At 41.1% G+C, this 22,796-nt stretch overlaps 1 protein-coding gene across 3 annotated transcripts in view; it reads right to left on the bottom strand.

The window, feature by feature from the left end:
- CD86 (CD86 molecule) overlaps positions 1–22,796 on the bottom strand; it is a 64,852-nt gene that overhangs the window by 31,763 nt on the left and 10,293 nt on the right. For 2 of the 3 annotated variants that reach the window (XM_002927223.4, XM_019807943.2), the window contains exon 1: positions 10,386–10,532. The exons of the other annotated variant lie outside the window; for it this stretch is intronic. In XM_002927223.4, coding sequence (XP_002927269.1) covers positions 10,386–10,402 — 17 coding nt within the window. In that variant the 5' untranslated portion in view covers positions 10,403–10,532. Of the gene's footprint in view, positions 1–10,385; positions 10,533–22,796 lie in introns of those variants that run through there. 3 annotated transcript variants of the gene reach the window in all.

Here is a 22,796-nt window from a genome sequence, read left to right as displayed (position 1 = left end):
ATATAGAATAGAGCCTGATACAAGTCCAATGCTAAATATTTACCATTTAGAAATCTGCCCACCTTGCATGGTTCAGGTCACAGGTTGGCCTATATCTTTTTAACAGCCAAAGTGGAAATGAAAACCTCATCGGTGAATTAATTTACAGATTTGTCCATTAGGATAAAACAAACCAATGCTCAGGAGAAGATGCACAGGTATTTGTGGTCCAATAGCAGAAATTTCTTCCTGGGGGGTGAATGGTCTAGAAGCCATTCCTGATCCGTTTGGGCTACGCTAGACACCCTTCCTCTCTGCTCCCATAGCACTCAGGACACGGCTTTGGGCTAAACGTGTCTGTTAGGTTTCTTCCCTTCTAGACTATAATCTCTCTTTCTAGTTAAAAAATTTTAATTAGATCATACCTGCACATGGTACTAAATTTAAAAGGTACAGGTGGTAAACAGTGGAAAACAAGTCTTTTTCCCAACCCTGTCCCCTAGCTATCAAGTTTTCCCCCACAGACATCACTGGAGTGAACACTGTTACCTGTTAACAGCTTCCTACCTCTACTTACAGTGATTTTAGGCAAAACAAAATGAAAACATAGACCCATATTCTTTATTCATTTTATTTTTAAACACAAATGGTAGCAATTAATATGTAATTTTGCGCCCTTGCCACTACCTTAGGGGTTGTTGTGTATCAGCGTGTACCGGGTAACTTCATTCTAACAGTTGCATATTCTGTTGTATTCTATTGAGTGACAATAATTTTTTTACCAGCCTCTATCAATGGACATTTAGGTGTTTACAATATTCTACTGCAATGAAAAACCTTGATCAAATGCCAAAACATGTTTGTGGGAGTAAGGTATCTTCCTAGAAGTAGAAATGGCTTGACCAAAGGTCAAAGGGTAATTGTAGCTTTAATTTTCAAAGACATTGAAAAATTGTTCTCCCCTAAGATTATATGTTTATGCTCCCCTGCAGCAAAACATGAGCATGCTTATTTTCACATATCTTTTGCCAACATAGCATGTTTTCTATCTTGTGATCTTTACCAATAGGGTAAGTTAAAATGACATCTCATTGTCATTTTTAAAAATTATTTTTCATTGTGGTAAAATACATAGAACATAAAATTTATCATCTTACTCATTTTTTAAGTGGTATTAAGTACACTGTTGTGCAACCATCACCACCATCCATCTCTAGAATTCATCATCTTGCAAAACTGAAACTCCTTACTTACTAAACACTAACACCCTGTTCTCTTCTCCACCCAGGCCCTGGAAACCACCATTCCATCTTCTGTCTCCATGAATTCAACTACTCTAGCTACCTCATATTAGTGGGATCATACAGTGTTTGTCTTTTTGTGATTGGCTTTACTTCACTTCACATAATTTTTTCAAGGTACATCCATGTTGTAGCATGTGTCAGAATTTCCTTCATTTTTAAAGCTGAATAATATCTCCACTGTATATATATATATAGGCCACATTTTGTTTATACATTCATCTGTTGTTGGATATTTGAGTTGCTTCCACCTTTTGGCTGTTGTGAATAATGCTGCTGTGAACATGGATGTACAAATATCTTTTTGAGGCCCTGCTTTCATTTCTTTTGGGTGTATAGTCAGGAGTGGAATTACTGGATCATATGGTAATTCTATTTTTAATTTTTGAGGAACTTATATACTGTTTTCCACAGCAACTACATAATTTACATTCCCATTAACAGTGCACAATTGCCCTGTTGCAATTTTCCACATCTTTTTCAACACCTTTTATTTTTTTCCTTATGGTCTCCATCCTAACGGATGTGAGGTAGTGCTCACTGTGATTTTAAAATGAATTTCTTTTATTTTGAGCTTGAACATCTTTTCAAATGTATAAGAGATAACTTTCCTTTTTTTTAGAGAGAGGGAGAGAGAGATGGGAGTGGCAGAAGGAGAGGGAGAGAGAGAATCTCAAGCAGGCTCCGTGCCCAGGGTGGAGCCAGATTCAGGCTTGATCTCACAACCCTGAGATCATGGTCTGAGCTGAAACCAAGAGCTGGCTGCTCAACCAACTGAGCCACACGCACCCCAAGAGATAACATTTCTGGTTCCATGTACTGTCCGTACATTTCTTCCACCAACTCTTAATTTGAGTCTTTGGGCTTTTTATAAATTTTTCTTAATTTGTAGGAGCTCTTTAATATTTAAAAAAAGTAGTGTCAATTAGTAACTACTTAGAGAGGCAGTGCTTTGTGACAATGAGTTGCACATATACTCAGTTGTTGAAGCACACAGTAGGTTTTCAGTATATGGGCCTCACACTTGCTCCTGATCACCCTCTTTCTCCCTTCCAGTGATTCCAATAGGTTACAGAGCTTGGGTATTAACTGTTGGCCCAAAGCTGACACCACTCAATGGTAGAGCCTGGAAAGAGAGCTCTCTGTTTGATTCCTGTGCACTTCTTCACACTAAACACCACCAGCATCCTGTTTGTCATAGGATCTGAGGACTGGGAATCCTCTGAATCTGAACTCCCATGTAATATAGGAATCTCCCATTGTTTGCAAACCCCAAAAACCAGCATGCTTGACCTAACAAAAGATTTGTTTTTCCTTGGGGTGATGTGTTGAACAGGGACACAAAATCAAATTATATTTCACTATAAATTTAACAAATCACCTTTAATTCAAATTATTACATGAATCAGTATGGCCCATGATATCTTCGACAAATGGCCCCTGTAACTCATGCACTGGGGAGAAGCACTGGGTATGACAAGGAAATCAGTACCATTTTAACTTCTCTATTTGGAAATTCTCTCTTCCCCTGAGCAAGAAACTGCCTCTCCTTAACTTCCTCTCATTAATAGTGGTGTCATTCTCTGGAGCTATGCAGAGAAATCTTAATACACTCTGGCAAAGCCCTTTAAGAATTTGGGGACAGAGATCACATCCCTCCTCAAAATCCTGGCCCAGCAGTGAGTCTTTCTAGTATACTTTTCTAACATTAATTTGAAGATTGGACACTGTCCTGGACAACACTTTGGACACTTCATTTGTCAGAGACCCTAATAAAATACGGTGCTAAAATATTTGAGATTGACATGATCCTCTATACCCCATGTGAGGAATTTCTTTCAACTCTAGCCATGGAATATGTGTGAGGATGGGGGCTTGGGGTAGGAAACCAGTTTCTTCAATGTTGTTGGCTCTGAAGAAGAGCAGAAATGTTACTGTTCCCTCTGGAATGAACTTTCAACCACAATCACGAGTCATTGCTTTCTCCAGAGGGCCTGAGAAGTAGAAACCCTGGCTTTTGAAGGGAGGGAGCAAAAAGGGGAATGGGAGAGGAAAGAACCTAAGAATTTACGGGGGGATTCTCTGAGAAGAGATTTCTGCCAGCTCTGTTTAGAATAAGGTCTGTAAGTGGGTGAACTGGCCAAAAACCTAAAGCAAGTATCCTCCATGTAGATGAAGGTTCATTACAGAAGCCAAAGAGCACCTACCGTACAGCGCTTTTCTTTACTCTGTGTGCCTGGCTCATCATAGACCATGAGTGAGAGACAGCTGAATGACTAGTTACACTCTGATTCCTCACAACAAAGTGGGATTACTTGCCGCCCCCCCACGTTACAGATGAAGAAATGGAGCCTCAGAGAGGTTAAGGAACTTGCCCTAGCCACCAAGTAGTAAATAATAGAGTTGAGTTTTAAACGCACACAGCTTCGATGTGTTCTTTTTAACACTGGTATATTTCCTTTAAAAGTTCCAGCCAGGGGCGCCTGGGTGGCACAGCGGTTGAGCGTCTGCCTTCTGCTCAGGGCGTTATCCCGGCGTTATGGGATCGAGCCCCACATCAGGCTCCTCCGCTATGAGCCTGCTTCTTCCTCTCCCACTCCCCCTGCTTGTGTTCCCTCTCTCGCTGGCTGTCTCTATCTCTGTTGAATAAATAAATAAATAAAATCTTAAAAAAAAAAAAAGTTCCAGCCAGTTTCAGCTGGGCTGTGGGAGCAAGGAGACAGGATTCTGATTCTACCTAGTCTTTAGGTAGTGGGGAGCAGCACACCCCAAAGGCCAGGTGTGAGAGTGGCTCCTGGGATCAGAGTGCACATTCACGGGAGAGAGGCTGCACTGGGGAAAGGAGGACTCAAAGGGTCCCTCCCTATTAGGAGAGTTTCTGTCCTAAGCTTCCATTCATCCCACAAATATTACGTGAGCACCCTTTACGTGCCAGGCAGAGGATGCTTCTCTCTACTCCAGCCCTGGACATGTTATCAGTTTCCTAGCATGGACCTAGCTCCAGGCGTGCATTAGTGTGTTTCAGCAAGTCTCACCTAGAAGAGCTCTGAGAAAATACATGTATTTCGGGCAGAAAGAGAAGGGGATAAAGAAGGGATCTTTTGTGTCTCAGATCTAAGGAAGATGTGGGATCTAGTTCAGGCAAAAGACTGTATGAGGGGATGTGGGGTGGTGGTGGCCAGCCAGAGGGTGGGACGGGAGTGCAGATACTGTGACACAAGAATGGAGAGAAGAATTCAAGGTAGAAGTTGGAGATCAACAGAGAAAAATGTTCCCTGTTTCACAACTTTGTCTAGAATATTAGTGGTGTCAGGATATCAGGAAACGTGCTAAGTTTGCTGGTATCTAAGCAAAATTTTTCATTGAGATCATCTTTCATGTAAACATTTACTGAATTTACTCAGTGACAGGCTTGTTCTAGAGGTTGTGGGGGAAATAAAGATGTATGGGCCTTGCTCCTTCACCCAGTACTAAAAAGAAAGATAGGGTGTACACATATAACTACAATTTAAGCTCTAGGATCAGTGTGGAAGGTGGCAATGCATATTTCCTCCTGGTACATATGAGAGTCCTTGCTTTAGGCAAAGTAGGAGATGATGCTACAACCTCCAAGGAGGGAGGATTAGGTCAGCCTCAGCCCAGTGTTCAGGGCCTTCTGTCAGTTCATCCTGTCACTGGACAAAGCAAGCTTGCTGGACTGGCATTGTGAATGAGGTCCAGGAGGACCACAAGCTGCCTGAGGCCTTGGCTTGCCTCTGGCTTGACATGCTGCGTGAATTACTTCTCAGAGCACCAGAGCCTGAAGCTATACTTTTAGACCAGCTATTACTACCTTTGAGGTACTGGGAGGAATAGGGTAGGCTTATTTCCTTTTTTATAAAGTTTCTGAACTACAAAATAATAAAGTTGCTGGGAATGGAATGTGTCTGAATTTTAACAAGGCTTCTGACAAGCTGTTTCGTGATATGCTTGAGAACAATACGGAGAAATGTGGGATTGATATTAACTAGTACAGTTAATGGCTGAAAAGCTGTGCCCTAATGTTGTTCATTCATTCAACAAATATTTATTGAGCCAGGCATTGTTTTAGGTGCTAGGAATATAATAATGAAAAAAAACAGAAACAGCTCCTTGTCACATGGTTGCTTATATAGTGGAGGAGCAAGATAATCACACGAATAAGTGTAAACTTGTAATGATGACAAGTGCTACAAAGGAGAGGTTCGTGGTACTTTGAATGTCTATTATAGGACTAGTCTAAACTGAGATTTGAAGAATGATGTGATAGATTACAGAGGGACATATATTCTTTGCTACTCCCCCCATGAAGAAGCAAAGTCTAATCTCTTCTCCTTAAATCTGGGCTGGCTTTAGAGACTTGTTTGACCAATAGAACGCAGCAGAAAGGATGTTTGGGACTTGAGAGGATAGATCAAAGGAGCTTCACAGTTTCTATTTTTCTTGGAATACTCTTTCTCGGGCTCTGAAACATCATGTAAGATGTCTCACTACCCTGAGACCACCATGCCAAAGAGGCCATGTGTAGGTGTTTGGGTCAACAACCTCAGCTGAGTCCTGCCTTCCAGCCATTTCTGCCAAGCCACCAGACATAGGAATAAAATCTTGGATCTTCTAGATCACAGGTCAGCAAACTACAGCCTGCAGACCAAATCTGGCCACCACCTATTTTTACAAATAAAGTTTTGTTGGAATGCACCTGTACCCATTTATTTAATTATTGTCTATGGCTGCTTTTCTATTACAGTTGTACAGATGAGTAGCTGTGTTAGGAACCATATGGCCTGAAAAACGGAAAATATTTTCTGTATGGCCTGTCACAGAAAAAACTGCTGACCTTTGCTGTACATCAGCACTGTCCAATAAAAATACAATGCAACCACATACATATTTTGAAATTTTTGATTAGCCACATTAAAAAATTAAAAAGAAATACATAAAAATTAATTTTAATGATATATTTTATTTAATTCAGTATATCTAAAATACTATAATCTCAATGTATAACCAATATAAATTATTAATGGATATTTTACATTCTTTTTTTCTGAATAAAATATTGTAGGTATTTTATACTTATAACTTTTAGATGAGCTACATTTCAAGTGATCGTAGCCACATGTAGCTAGGGCCTACTGAATTGGACAGTGCAGTTCTAGACTACCTATTCACCAGATTAATACCAACCACCAAGTGACTTCAGTTGATGTCATGAGGAACAGAAAAATCACTCAAAATCCTGCCCAAATTTCTGGCCCACACATAGTAAGGCAGAGTGAATATTTGTCGTTTTAAGCTGCTAAGTTTGGGGGCAGTTTGTTATGCACTAATAGGTAAACAGAACAAATTGAATAAGTGTTTTATAGGTGAAGGGGATTGGCTTGTAAGGATTCTAGGCAAAAGGAACAGCAGGTGCAAAGGCACTGGGGCAAGAGGGAGCATGAGGGAAGGTTGGTGTGGCTTAAATGACTAGAGGAGTGGGGAGACATGCCTGCAGAGGTCAGCAGGGACCAGACCATGCTTATCTTAGGGGTCAGTGAAGGATTTTGGTGTTTATTTCTGAGTGCAACATGAACCACTGAAGAAATTAGATGAGTGGCATTATGAGTTTGGCATTTTGAAAAGATAGCTTGGCTACTATGTAGCAAATGGATGGTAGGGAAGCCAGAACAGATGCCAGAAGACCAATCAGTTGGCTACTACAGTCATTTAAATGAAAAAAGATGGCTGCTTTGTCCAGGGTGGTAGTAGAAGAAGCAGAAGCGGATAGGTTCAAGCAATATTTAGGGTTATAATCAACCGGATGTGAAGATGAGGATAAGGTATTGATTGATTGATTGATTGATTGATTCAGTCATTCATTCATTCAACAACTGAGTGCCAGGAATCACTCTTGTTTAATAGACTAACACAGTGGATGCTATGGGGCTTTTTTACTTTTTCACTTGCACAAATAATGGGATATTCATTTCTCTAAGTAGAGTAGGATAGCTTAATGGTGTCTGGAATGCCAGATGAGTTTTTATTTGATGTGATAGAAAATTGAAAGTTTGGGATTAATAGTTTGGGAGCAGAAAAGTTATGTAATGAAAGTTTAAAGAAAATAAGAGGGTCAGTGTCCTGAGGAAGGAGGTGAGGGCTGGTACCAGGGTGATTAAGAAAGCCAATATTAAAGTCTCATAGACCTGAGATGAAGAGGCTGAACCAGCATAGGGAGAGTGGGTATGACAAGAAAGAGATGAGCATGAGTGACGCCTTGAGGAAAACGTGAGCCCTTCCTGGTGTATGGTGGACACAGGAGATAGTGATTAGCTATGGATGTGCGTCATGCATCTTGAACTTTACTGAGCTCCCCTACCAGCCATGTCTCTTTCTAGCTCAGGCTAGATCATACGTCTGACTTGGTTTCCAATCTTGTCTTGGATCAAATCCTCCTGGCCCCCCATTTGTGGAGAATTTTTCATACATAACACTGCCTTACTTTGATTAGCTGTCCTTCCCCTCACCCATTTGGGAGCATGGTGTTTCCACACTGATAGGAGGGGAGCAGCATCAGTGATGCATAGGTACCAAGAAGAAATGTCTATGTAGACTCATAAGGAGGAGAAGGCTGCTTTTATTCATCCCTGATGTTGTACATAACTAAGTATTAAAATCAAGAGTCCATTCCCCTCACTCACCCAAAAGAAGGAGCATAACGTGGTGAGAGCATTTAGTTTTTCAGTCTCCTTATAACAAGTTTGTGTACAAGACAGATGTCCAGGTCTTCTAGTCATATCTAGAATCAGATCTTTTTGAGTCAAGGAGCATCACTTTTCCAAATTATCAGTAGTTTTGGAAACCATTTTTTCCTTTTCTACCAGAAAGTGCCTGTGGGTAAGCATCATGAAAAATTTTACAGGTGAGTCTGTGCACATCTGTTCAAGGGCTCCATCTACCACAAATAAGACCCACAGAACTCACTAAAAGATATTTATGCCAATCCTGGCCCTGTAAGAGGGCCCCTTCCTGTTCTCTCAGAACCAGAATCATGGTCAAAGAGAGAAAGCCAATGTTTCAAGGGCACAATTTGAGGGACGTCCCCTCTCCCCAATCTATGTACCAACCCTACTCTGGTGCCTGGAATTCCCAAATTACTCATTCCTTGGGTTAAGGCATTTTTGAAAGCCCCTATTAAAATGCAAATGCTAGCTAGAAGGGAGCAATGTTTTTTGTTTTTAGCCATTAAGAGTTAAGTTCAAATTAATTTATCTAAATAGGAAATGGAACTCAGAAAGGAATCATACATGTCAAAAGAAGGAAAATAGTGAATGGGAACCTTGCTATTCTGATGGGGAGATGGAAAGTGCTGAAGACACATTTTTCTTCTACACATATTCAAAATGGCGTCTATTTCCCAAACCTTACCCTGAGTGTACTACAATCTCAGGGAGTTCAGAAACGAGTCTCCATATTAGGTTGGAGATGAGGATAAAGGTCCAATAAAGGATTGTGTGCTCAGCCTATGGCCTGATTCTTCTGTTCCGCCCCCTAAATACTTTTTATTTGCCTGACCAAGAAAGGTGAATTGTCAATATTTGCTCGGAACCTGGAAAACTATTTAGCAACCTCCCGCCCCCCCCTTACTTGTTTCAGACATGTTTTGTTCTTGTTCTATTTCTTCATAGCATTAGTCTCCTGGCCCAGAGACCCCTGAACTTAACTCCCACCTCTATCCAATTTTGAAACATGGTATTTGAATCTCGGTTTTCTCCTAAAGAATCTGGCTTGGCTTACCTTTTCACCTCTTTCTCCTCTTTCCTTTCCCATCTTAGCCTCAACTCCATAACATCCAATCCTCATCTCCCAGAAAGAGACATCTGATATCCAGGGATATTAGGGTACACAACATATCAAGCTCAAAGACACAGTTATTAAACAGTGAGCAAAATCAAAAGGAGCCATTTCCCTGACTTCAAAGCACTGTTGCCATACAATCATTTTAGTGTGACTATCTAATTAATACTGTTCTCCCACTAGTCTAAAATCTTCAAGAGTAAAAGGACCATGTCTTTTATGCTCCCTGTTAAAAACCCACTACCTATGACATAGTTGAGCACTCGATAAGAAGTATATTTAGAAGATACCAATGAACAGAGATTTATAAAAGCTTATACACAGGATAGCTCATGTAAATAGCATTAATGGTACCTGCAACAGCAAACACATGAAATAATACAGAACTACGAGCTTGTGCACATACTTGGACTCATTTAAGTCCAGAGTCTTAGTCCCAAGATTGAGGTTACGAGTCCTGGCCCTATGTCAGAGGAATAGAACATCTCCTTAGTTATTACAATTTGAGAGGAGTGGGAAGTTCCCTTGGCCAAAAATTATTTTCACCTGTCTCTCCTTAAATAACTATTAGTGGAGGCACTATTTTAAGCCTATTTGCAAATGCAAATATGTTCATGGTATACAGAACACGAGAAACCACTGCCTGGGCTCTTTTTTGACATAAGACTTTCTTTTCAAATGAGCTATTGGTCTCTGGTGCCAAGAGGAGACAATATTGTGATGGGGCATTTTGATGGGAAGAAGAAATGGAGAAAAGAGAAAAAAAAGTGTGAGAGAGAGAGAGACAGGAAGAGAAAGGCCAAATAAGTAAGCAGAGACTATGCAGAGGCTGTGGATTTTGCTCCAGCTCTCTGGACTTCTCACTGGCACAAGGGGCTCAGGCAGGGCCAGGATCCTTGGATAGCTTCTCTTGTAGCAGAGCTACTTGGAGCCCCCAGCACCCTGAGGCCAAGGGTGGCTGCTGGTTGTTTGGTAAGTGGTTCCTTCTGTTTCCTTCCTGTCCTGTCTCTTAGCTCACCAAAGCAGACAAAGGGATCTGGCTGGAAGAGACAAGTTTTTGTAATGTCCTACCTCCAACGTAGCCAGTCTCAGAATCAAGCCTGATGCTCAAAGCTTTATGCATGTACTCCACAACCCTTCTTAAGAACCCACTCCCTTTCCAGCCGTCAGCTCCACCTCTGAACATCTGCCCCAGATGCAGCTTCATCTAACACCATGCTCCCCAGGCATACGAGCTTCATAAGAACATACCTGTCACAAATGCCCATCCACTGCAGCTCCCAGAGACCAGATGCATAAGCCCAGTGGCATTCCCGAGGAACACAGAAGCAAGGTATTAAGAATAAACAAAGAAGAGCCTTTGTGAGCTCCCCATAACCTCCTAACACTCCTCGTAGAGTAACAAATAATGTCAGGGCTGAGGCTAGAACTCAAATGCAGAAAGGGGAACTGACAAGAAAGAAATAGCACCACAGACAGGGGCTGGTTCCAGATAACTTCTGATGGCAGGTGGGCATTTCCACCGATGAAAATGACTACAAATGCACTGGTGGAGAGTGAGTGAATGTAAAGCCCTGAGGAAACTCCCCAAAGACAGCCCAGCCACAAACATGACAAAGACTGACAGAGATCCAGGAGAGCTGCCTTTGAGGCCCAAAGGTAAAGATTCAGCTCAGTTTAACAAGTGTTTTACTGGGCAGCCATGTACCCCGTACTGTTTCTGGCTTGGCAGGGCAGCAGGAGACAGTCTGCAACCAAAGAACCCAGAGACTGGGTATTTTTCTTCTCCTACCCCCAAACCATTCATTTGAGTATACTTGCATTGATCCTGTTAGAAACCAATTAACATACACGACCCTTTAAAAAATTATCCTAATCTAATCCTCATTGTCTTAATCTAGAAAGTTTCTATTACCTTGGCTCCTATTCCTGGAAGTGGATGGTACTCTTGAGCCTGGGAACAAATCACAAGCAGAAGACTGAAAGCTGTGTGAATGCCAAGTGGATTTTTCCAAACCTACTGCTTCCGCAGGGACAGGCTTCACACATACAATAATCCTGCCTCAAATGTATGGTTTCTTTTCTGACCCAATCAGGCCCTGAAAAGTCCTCTGCTCGATGTTGTGTGTGTGTGTGTGTGTGTGCACGCGCGCACACGTGCGTGCATTTATGTGTCTTCTGAGCCTTCAGCATTTGCCCACAGGAGAGAAGGCATGCCTCCCTCTGAGCATGTCTCCTCCACTCTCTTGGAGGCTAGCTGTGCCCTACAGGGCTGAAGAAATTAAAAGTAACAAAGGGAAAGCTGTTTGTTGCCAGGGTTGAGAAGGAGCACCCAAGCAAAGACCTGTGGTGCAGGGGAAGTAGCATAGCATGGGTTTGGAACTGGTGGCCCAAGGTCAAATCCTGGCTTGACCACTGAGCCCTGAACAAGTTCTGAACATCTCCCCATCTCAGTCTTCTCATGCAGAAAATGTGACCAGCATCCTTGCTGCATTGTTCTGAAAGACAAATGGGATCTTGCTTGTCAATCGCCTGGCACAGAGCACGCTATGCAGCTCCCTAGTCTTCATTATTACTTTTCTGTCTTCCTTTCAGACTTTCCAGTTCTCACTTTGACCTTTTTTGACCACAAAGATTATCCTTAACCACTGGAAAGGTGATGGTCATTCTTCCCAAAACTGGCCTGTCAGTCAACTCCTTCACCTTCCATCCAGGGCCTCTTAAAGCCATAGGGCTCCTGTGTGGGTCCTGGCCCCTGACTCATACGGTCTTCACTTCCTCTCACCCATTCTGTGTGCATACCTTGGAAACTTCATCCTTTATGCGGATAGGCCCCACCTGGGGTTTTCCTCTGGATTTTACAATCGTATATTTTTTTTTATTTTAAAGGGTCCATTTAGTTTCCTTATTGTAACACATGAAATTACCCATGTATCAGGGCACAGGAGAATTAATTTACATTCCACTCAGTTTTTAAGTTTCCTTCTTTTCCTTGTACTCAGCAGTCCAAATACAAAATAGACTAAATTGGGAAGTCTTGCTGTCAAAATGTTTGGAACAGTATTTCCCAAACTACAGTCATTCTCGCTACTGGTACCACTTCATATCTATGTCAAATCTGTGTTATTTTTTATACACTTATTTTTCTCTTGACTTACTTTGAGTCAGTTTATTTTAAAAGGAATCTCTTATCAATATGAAAAATTCTGAAAACCGGTATCATTTACCATAAATGAGGGGTGAGTAAAAATAACACCTCACATAGGGCTTTGGAATTACAGAGACCTGGGTTCAAACTCTGGCTCCACTTGTTGATATGTGTGTGTTCTTGGGGAAGTCACTTAACTTCTCTGAACCCTAGTTTCATCAAAGAGGTAATACTAAATATCTCATAAGCTTGTTGTGAGGATTAACTAGGAACACATATAGATGGTGCTTCACACGGATCCTGAGATATAGGAGGTTCTTTTTTATAAAAAAAAAAAAGTTGTTTTATTGTGTTCTCTTTTCCATATCTTCTCTCATCTCCTCATTTCAGCTCCTGCTTAGAGCAGTGTCCAAGGCACTGCAACATCAAATTAATGGGAGATAAGGGGCGAGGCCGGCAGCAGAAACAAAGGACAACGTGGTGCATGGAATTCTCTTACTCTATGACTTCATTAGCATTGCAGAGTTGTCTAAGGGGCCTCAGAAGTCCTCCCAGTCTTTCACTGTGAAGCAAGGACCCCTTTGATGTTATCTCTAGTAGATGGGTGTCCAGTGTTTGCTTTCTCACTTATGTTGGAAAACTCACTACCTGATAAGACAGTTACAAGAGAAAGGTCTTCTTTAGAGTAATCCCACATCTCTTACCTTTCCCTCCCCAGCCCTATAAGTACCATCTAGGTGTGTCTGCCGTTTTCTAAAACTACTGGTATATGTATTTTTAATCCTTTTACATGGAACACTCCAAATAGTTGAAAGCAGATATCAGAAATTTCCTCAATAGTCTCTTTTCTCAGCTAAATAGCATCAGTGTCCTCAACTGTTCCTCATACGACATGGTCTCTAGAACCCTAACCAACTTGGTGGTTCTCCCACTGGCACCTGACTCCCTGAATTTATCAACATACCTCTTTTCAGAGAGGGCTCACGGAATGGAATGCACGGTGATAAGATCACTTTCATTAATGAGTCAGAGATCACATAAGCCTGTGAAGAGTTGTATTGGAGTAGCTGACCATGATTTTTTTTTACATGTCATGTCAGATCACCACCTCCTGGCCCCATCTTATTTGTGTGTTAGTGTTCAGCCAATCAAAATTACTCTGAATCCCATATATGTCTTTCATTGTATTAGTCATCCCTCCAAACCTTATGCCACTCAAAAATTTGATAGGGTGGCCTTACTCAAAGGTCATCAGAGCCAAGGATAGATGGGGTTCAGCAGTGATGGTGATTGACAGTATCAAATGCTGAGATGAGGTTAATAAGCAAAATGAAGATCAGTTCCTTGTGTTTAGTAAGGAGGAAGTTACTAGTAACCTCAGAAAGCTGCTTTCTGTGTGGGGCTGCTTCCTCCATGTCTCACTCCCAGATGTTCTAACGTCTGAGGAGACCAAGGCTACAAGAAAAAGCAGCAGGAGGGGAGAGGCCATAGATGGTAGCTGGGTCAGGGAAATAGATACCTTCATGATGTTCTTGCTCAACTGTGCCCAAGAGATATTCCTCTGGGACCACATAGTTAGGATCTACTCTGGGAGCAGGAAAGGGCAGAGCTAGGAACTTGTGGGCATTTGGAAAGATCAAACACTTGGCCAAATTTTCCAATTCCAGCCATATATTTGTTTGTTATACTTAAATGGCTTCCTGTGGTTACTGGTCAAGAGCCAATCTAAAAATATTCTAGGTTGTGGTGGTTCCAATATAGCACAAGATAGTTTCCACAAATAATTGTAGCAGCATTATTTATTGATATGTTAGCGTTTGTTTTCTGAGATTTCTTTTTTCAAGATTTACTTATTTATCTGATAGAAAAAGAGAGCACAAGCAGGGGGAGGGATAGAGGGAACAGGAGAAGCAGGTTCCCTGCTGAGGAAAGACTGACCTGGGGCTTGATCCCAGGACCCTGGGATCACGACCTGAGCAGAAGACGGACACTTAACAGACTGAGTCACCCAGGCATCCCTGTTTTCTGAAATTTGACACATAGATTTTTTGCAGGGGAGAAAGCAGAAGAGACCTAAAGTCAAGGCACTTTCGGACTTTGGTGAAAGCCCATGGAAGACATACCGGTGTTCTAGAGGAGAAGAAAAAAGAGAGTGCTTTTGAGATGCAAAAGGAAGGAGGGGCAGAGGTGTTTGGGTCCTGTGAATGTGGAATCCAAGCACCCCCTTCTCAGTGCTCCCAAGGGGATAAAATCTTTGGGAGTGATGGCTCTTGCCTACAGAGGCAGTGCACTTGGCTCATGGGCCTCAGTTGATAACCTCATTCCCCACTGTGGCATGGGGACAGAGAGCTGCCAGATTTCATAGACTACCATGGTTCAGATAGTTAGGTTGCCAATGGCAACCAAGACATTCCTCCATTTCTGGGCATCAGGTAAGCTTCCTGAATTCTTTTTTTTTTAAGATTTTATTTATTTTATTTATTTGACAGAGATAGAGACAGCCAGTGAGAGAGGGAACACAAGCAGGGGGAGTGGGAGAGGAAGAAGCAGGCTCATAGCAGAGGAGCCTGATGTGGGGCTCGATCCCATAACGCCGGGATCACGCCCTGAGCCGAAGGCAGCCGCCCAACCACTGTGTCACCCAGGCGCCCCAGCTTCCTGAATTCTGACCGGGCTGCAGGAAGGGAAGGGCACCCCTGTATGATCAAGATGGAATCTCTTACACAACTGGTCTCACAGGTGAGATTATGTTGATTAAAGGAAATATGAAAGGTGATTATCTCTTACATATCTGGATTCATGGACAAATTCAGACTCTACGCATAGTTCCTAAGCAGTTTTTAGTTTAGAAGTCATGCAGCTGAGGAGGGTTCTGTTCTTGTTCCTAGCCCTGCTACACAAACTCTCTTAGTGTAGGATAGCCAGCCATGGTTCCCAGACCTGACTCTTTCCTTTTAATGAAACTCTTCTGGGTTCACAGACAGGGTTCCCTGATACCACTTGAGAGAGAGCATAAAACATTTACTATAAAGTTTTTCTTTTACTGTTGTTGTAAAATGTGTTTCTAAAACGCTTCCTCCTTAAAGCATAAACACAGTAACTGCTCAGAGAATAAAAGATAAGCCACAAAGTGGAAAAAATATTTGCAAAGTACAAACCTGATAAAGGACTGATACCCAAAATGTACACAGAACTCTTAAAACTCAAGAAAAAGAACAACTTAGTCTAAAAATGGGCAAAAGATCCGATCATACACCTTACTGAAGATGATATACAGATGGTAGCTAAGCATATTAAAAGATGCTCAGTATCATATGTCATTAGGGAATTGCTAATTAAAACAATAATGAGCTACTACACACCTATTAGAATAGCTAAAATTTTTTTAAAAACCTGACAATACCAAATGCTGACAGGGATGTGGAAAAATGGGAACTCCCCTTAATTGCTGGTGGGAATGCAAAATGAAATAGGCACTTTGGAACTCATTGTGGCAGTTCCTTACAACACTTAACATAAGCCTACCATGTTATCCACCAATCATATGCATAGGTATTTACCCAAGCGAATTGAAAACTTATGTCCACACAAAGACCTGTATTTGGATATTTATAGCAGTTTTCTTCATAATTGCCCCAAACCAAAAGCAACTAAGATGCCCTTCAGTAAGTGAATGGACAAACTGCGGTACATCCATACAATGGAATATTATTCAGTGATAAACAGAGATGAGGTATCAAGCCATGAAAAGACATAGACAAACTTTAAATGCATATTTAATGAAAGAAGATGTTTAATGAAAGAAGCCAACCTCAAAAGGCTATGAATTGTATACTTCCAACTAGATGAAATTCTGGAAAAGGAAAAAACATTGAGACAGTAAAAAGATCAGTGGTTGCCCAGGAATGTGAGGAGGGATGAATAGTGCAGCACAGTAAAACTTTCTGCATGATACTGTAATGGTGGATATATGTTTTAAATTTGTCAAAGCCCATAGAACTATAGAACCCAAAGAGGGCACTTAATGTAAGGATGAGTTTTAATTAACAATATTGTTTCATTAATTGTAACAAATGTACCACACTAATGCATGATCATAATAATAGGGGAAACAGTGTGCAGGGGAGAGGGTATATGGGAATTCTCTGTACTGTCTGCTCAATTTTTCTGTAAATCTAAAACTGTTCTAAAATAAAGTCTATTAATTAAACACACACATGCACACACACACACTAACCACATGCACTGATTTCTGGTAAAGCAACCAAGTCAATGACGTGATATTTTAGAGGGCTTCTACACTAGTGGGTAAGAAAATTAGCATCAGTTTCACGGTCCGCTGTTCACTTCTCCATGTTGCACACTCATAATCAAACACCATACATAAAACATTGCTGCAAAACATCTCTAACTTTGTATTTCTGCCCTCTATTTCGACATTTTCTGCATCTTTCTGGTGCAGAATCATAGGTTTTTATGTCAGTTCCTTAGGAATGTTAAAAAGTCCCATTGTTTTCTAAGGGCCAGATCAATAAAAGATAGCTTTCAGTTCCATGTTTCTGGAGGAACATTCTTAGAAACGTAGTTGAGTTTCTTTTTTCTTTGGGGGGGAGATACAGTGTTGGCCTACATTTAAAACCAATTTTATACAGTTAAGCATTGGAGGTTGAGTCTTTTTCTTTTTCTTAGCCCAAGTTTTGCAGCCTCCATATTTATATTTTAGAAGAGGGTAGGGAGGGACCCTTACTCTTCAAACCTCTAGCTCAGGTCCTCTCTAGTCCTGGGCTGGTGTCCCTAGCTGCCCTGGGGAGCCTTATTTTATTCATGAGAAAGTGAATTCACTTTCTCGTGATGCAAATTCACACCCATCATTCATGCGTGCTAAGAAAGAAGGAACGTGTATTGTTTCTTAATTTATATTCGATCAACTTCTGAGCATNAGAAAGTGAATTCACTTTCTCGTGATGCAAATTCACACCCATCATTCATGCGTGCTAAGAAAGAAGGAACGTATTGTTTCTTAATTTATATTCGATCAACTTCTGAGCATAGAAACTAGGACTCAGTGACACACTTTTGCCTAGATGTCCTCTAAGGAGAAGTCAGAAACACAAAGGACACCAGCAGTTATTTACAAGATTCTATCAAGTGAATGCAAAAGATCCTCGTCTACACTTTTTCTCAAAACCAAATGGTGGCTTCATAAAACATATCCGAACTTCAGCAACAAGATTTGTTTGGACTGAGGATTACATTAGCATGTAGTAAAAGGCAGGATAAGGAAAAATTGTCAAAAGGCAAGTATCAGGATATGCACATTTTAGAAAAAGAAGTACTGTTGTACCTGGGATGGGTGTGGCCTTTAGATGAACTGTTACTTTAGCAGCATGGGCAAGTGGGGAAGTTGAAGAATGTGGCACCACGCAGAGCTCAGGCTAAGGACAGCAACCCCGAAAGGTAAGGAGCCAGCCATCCCAAACCCAGGCTCTGAGAAGGGTTGGGTGTCTGGTGGAGACATGGCAGAGTGGGGTGGAGTTGTCCTGTGGCATACCCAGAATTGGGATTTTCTGGGAAGTGTGATTGCTACAGTGTGGTAGGGGGAGACACTTGGTTGTTTCTTCCAGTGGAACAAGACCCATCACTGGAGGATAGGCTCCAGGGGCCCATTGGGAACTGGACCACAGATCAGGAAACAAAGCCAAGCCAGAGAGGAACCACAGCTTGGGGAACTGAGGGACTCACAGCTCACCCCCTGGACACTAGACATCAGAATTGTAGTAGCAAGACCACATCCAGAGCACCCTTCCCACTGTGCCTTCCTGCTATGTGTACAAACACGTCAGAAAAGGGACTGGCCAGAGCTTCAAGGGTGGTTCCAGGGTGTCCATGGGAACCGATAACAGCTGTAGACTCTCGTGACAGACAAATACACATATTTTATGCTTCACCTTTGTTTCTACCCATCTGTGTATCTTATCAATATTTCCCATTTCCCAATAATACTTTAAAATCCAGTGATGTAATTGCACCACTTGGAATTTCTACTTTTTAGTTTGCTCTCATCCATTCAATAAATGCTTCACCAGCCTTAATTGAGTGTAGGCTTGGGCTCGTCCTAGGATACAAAATGAGCAAAAAGTAGAGGGTCTCTGCTCTGTGAGAGCCTGCAGGTGAGGGCAGGAGACCTATACCAGTCTAATAATGTCAATGGACCTGCCCCAAGTGATTTTCAACATAAACAACTTCAGTTATGTAGGATGTCCTAATGATTAAATAACTTCTTAAGAGCATGTGGTAGATTCTAACTAGGTTGTATAGGTCTCAGTTAAGAAAAAGAAATAGGCTTCTCTAAGAAATGTTGGTTCTTCCTCATTTCATATTTTAAATGGTCACTGTGTCTGCATGACCATCAGTCATGGGTGGCAGAGTAGAGAACTCATTCGAGAGAAGGGTAGACTAAAATGATACTTAACGTCTAATTTAATAATTCTATATTCTAGCTATCTAGTAATGTTTACAATACAATCATAGAATCTCAGAACTTCTGAGAGTTTACACAAAAGATGGTCTATTAGTTAACAAAAAAATTATTAGATGGCCTATTAGTTAACAAAATAACAAATAAAACTATGTAAGATCTTTCCAAGATGAATGAAACACATACAGCAGTAAGTTTAAAAATTGATACCAATAAACTACCAACATCAGTGATGGCACCTTTCAGAATTCAACAAAGTAAATATATGATTCCAAATGTATTATTCTTTCAATCTTGAGTGCTACCTGGGAACATTAAACCCAAATTCAGAAGATTGTGATCTCTGAATTTAAAGTGGCCCATTTGCTTAAGGGTATGCTCTTACACATTCTGAGAAACTGTCATTTCTTTCACAAAGCATCTGACATTTACCATTTCCTTTAAACCTTAGTTAGAAAAAATAAAATGAGGTAATATTCTAAATGTAAAAGTGGCTTGAAGAGTTAGGTCCATATGCTTTTTCCTATTTGTGCAGAGGAAGGAATATAATACATAACAAAACTAACACATTTTAACAAATGGCAGCATATCTCAAATTTAGGGAAGCATGATCTGTGAAAGCACCTTTTTATGCAAAATATTTATATAAGAGCATAAATAAAATGTGCTCTACAAAGTAAAATAAAATAGATTGGGGCATTTAGAACACAGCCAATATGACTAGGCTCGTTGAAAAAACAAAACAAAACAAAACAAAAAACCACTGGATTTTTTAAAGCTTCCATTTCACAACAGGGTTGAGGGAGGGGACATTGCACACTCAGAGGCTCACTTTCCTGTGGCATCTCCGTAACCAAAAGCAATGCACAGAAGACTTCTGGGAACCCTTAAAATATGCATTTATCAACCTGGATTTGCAATTTTCAAGTTGATGGTACAGAACCATTGAGATGTAATTTTGCAGCTCCCTTCACATGCCTTTCTCTGGAAGATTCTAAAGGTCCACCACCACACAGACACGTTGCTACTTGGAAGAAATTTTCCAGTAAAACAGTATGTCACTCTTCCTACTCTTCAGCCATGTGAGTAAAGGGTAGCTTCTTTTGAAAAGTGCCTTAAATAGCTGTCCTCAAATCTGGTTTAAGATGGAAAATAATCTCAAATAAGCCTTGTACCAGTTGGCAAGTTTTAACAAGAGGAGTTGGAATTCTTAAGGACAGCATTTGTAAACCAATCTTTGTGATTCATGTATTGGAGACAAAATATTGTATTTGTCATCATACTTGAGTTGCATTTTCACTGTGCCTGGCCTATTTGCATACAAACAAAAGAGACTATTTTTAAAAGAGGTTTTCTGTGTTTTTGTTTTGGTTCTTTGGGATGACTGTGTTAAATAAGGGAGCAAGCCATTTTCATACCTTGGATTTGACACATTGTGTTTATGTCATTCTTCATTCCTCTTCCTCACCACCCACTTGCAATTCATTGGTGGCCAGTTTTGGGGTCTCTGTCCCCTCTTGTCTGGACTACTGCAATAGCTTCCTGGCTGTTTCCCTTTCTCTATCCTTACCCCATCATTACCCTTCACCAAAAGCAATCTGATTATGAAACCTCCTTACTTTGAAGACTTGCTCCCTTTTCCCTCATGAGCTAGTGGCCATACTTCTTAGGAAGACACAGAAAGCCCTTCATAGCCAGAATCCAACTTTTCTTTTCTGCTTTTATCAGTCAACCCACATAACTTACCTTCTAGTCACACTTGAACTGTTTTACTGGCCCTTGGCCCTCCTAGACCTTTCAGGACTTTTTGTATTCTTTGCCTTTGCACAAGCTATTCCTTCTGCCTGGGATGCCTTTCTTGCCTTTTCTGTATGCAAAACTCCCCTGTTCCTTTGAGATCCAGATCACTCCACAGTTCACAGTTGGAATCTTCCCTGCCATCCTTCCCTCCTTTTTCACCGTATCTGTATCTTCCTTCCTCCTAAATCACATCATTTACTCTTTCATTTTAACAGTTTCCTCCTTGTTTCACTGCTTCTATGGATTTCCTGTCCTGACTTCCACAAGGGCAGGGAACTTGTTTAATTCGTTTTGCATTCCTGATACTTAGTGCAGGTCCAGTAAACATTTTAAAGTTAATATCTATTAACTGATCACTTATAAGCTAGCCATTCTGTTAAGTACTTTAAGTGCATTACTTCATTTAATCTATACAATAAATGTAGAAAGTTTCGCAGATGAGGAAAGTGAGTTTCGGAGAAGTTAAGCCACTTGCCTAGGGACAATGCAGCTGGTGATCTCAAGGTTTTAGCAAGATATAGAATTGAATCTGTTTTCATTTCTAGCTGATAATGCTATATGACTATCATTAGAATGTCAGTGTACTTTTTTGGTGTGGTTTGGCTCTTAATAAGTAAGTCTCTCCACTCTACATTTTACTAATTTTGCAACCTTGAGTAAGTTACCAAACCTCTCTAAACCTCAATTTCCTCATTTTTTTCAATGGGGAAAATAATACCTAATGTATATGGTTATTGTAAAGATTCAGGGACAACACCTGTGTAAGGTTCCCAACCCCACCGCTGCCCATCACAGCAATCACTTATTCCTCCTGCTCTCAGCCGTGTACTTCATATTCTTCCATTCACTCACTTCATCCTTACCCTCTGAAAATTGGAAACTATTAAACCTTCTAACAGATGAAGAAACAGGTTTAGAGATGTAAATAATCTGTCCAAAGTTCCCTTAATCCAAGGAAATGTTCTTCCTCAGTTCCCCCAGAACTAAATAGGACCCTCAGATCAATACCTAAGTGGTGTGTAAAGGGATCACTCCACCTGTATGTGTGAAAACACAACTAGAGGCATTAAAGAGACTGAGTTTGCATTTTTTTCTAACTTTTTTCCCCCTGGCAACCATGAACACTTAACAAGCCAGAGAATTTTCTTGAAAACAGAATCTTGGGTGAGCCACTGCATGGACATATTGACTTTTCTGCTCCCTGCTGTCTAAATTCTCCATGTCCCTCAAATTTCCACCTCTTCACTGAGGCCTCAGTCAAGTTCCCCTCTCTCTACCAATCCACTTCCTTCCAACCCCCAAGCAAAGATCTTGGGACCACTTCCAGCCCAGTCAGAAGGGAAGAGGTAAATGCTCTGCCTTAGGAGCTGGCACCCTGGGGGAGTGTCTTGCTGGGTCCACATTCTCGAAACCCCTAGCTTCTATAACTCTCAGCTCTCACCTGTCTTATTCCATTTGGTTATTCCTTCCCACCTGCTGATTCCTCACTGTCTAGGCCAAGGCTTTTAGACTCAAGTGCCTGCAGCGTCCTGGCAGGTAATGGAAATCAATGAGCAAAGTAGGCCACATAGGAAAAGGAGAACTTACACCCCATTGGAAATTGAGCAGCCTCTTCCAGATTCACCAGTTACCATATGGGAATGTGGGCCCAGCATTACTGGGTATTCTGATTTATGTGAATTCTCCAGATTTTTTTTAAGTATTGGTAACTAATTATAATTTAAGTTTTAAAAATTTTTTATTTTTTATTTATTTTTATTTTTTAAAATTATTTATTTTTGTTATGTCCAATTAGCCAACATATAGCACATCATTAGTTTTTTATGTAGTGCTCAATGATTCACTAGTTGCATATAACACCCAGTGCTCATCACCTCACGTGCCCTCCTTAATACTCATCACCTGGTTACTCATCCCCCCCACCCCCTTCCCTTCTGAAACCCTCAGTTTGGTTCCCTGAGTCCAGAGTCTCTCATGGTTTGTCCTCCTCTCTAATTTCTTCCCGTTCAATTTTCCCTTCCTTCTCCCGTGGTCCTCCACGCTATTCCTTATGTTCCACAAGTGAGGGAAACCATATGATAATTGTCTTTCTCTGCTTGACTTATTTCACTTAGCATAATCTCCTCCAGTTCCATCCATGTTGATGCAAATGGCGGGTATTCATCCTTTAATTCTTATCTTTATCACTTGGTTGCCAGAGGTTGTTTTGGACCCTGACACAACACAGCTCTCTCCT

This window comes from Ailuropoda melanoleuca, chromosome 1, assembly GCF_002007445.2.
Source record: "Ailuropoda melanoleuca isolate Jingjing chromosome 1, ASM200744v2, whole genome shotgun sequence".
NCBI classification, from domain to species: domain Eukaryota; kingdom Metazoa; phylum Chordata; class Mammalia; order Carnivora; family Ursidae; genus Ailuropoda; species Ailuropoda melanoleuca.
Note: the sequence above shows the minus strand (reverse complement) of the source record. Positions and strands in the feature narration are given on the sequence as shown.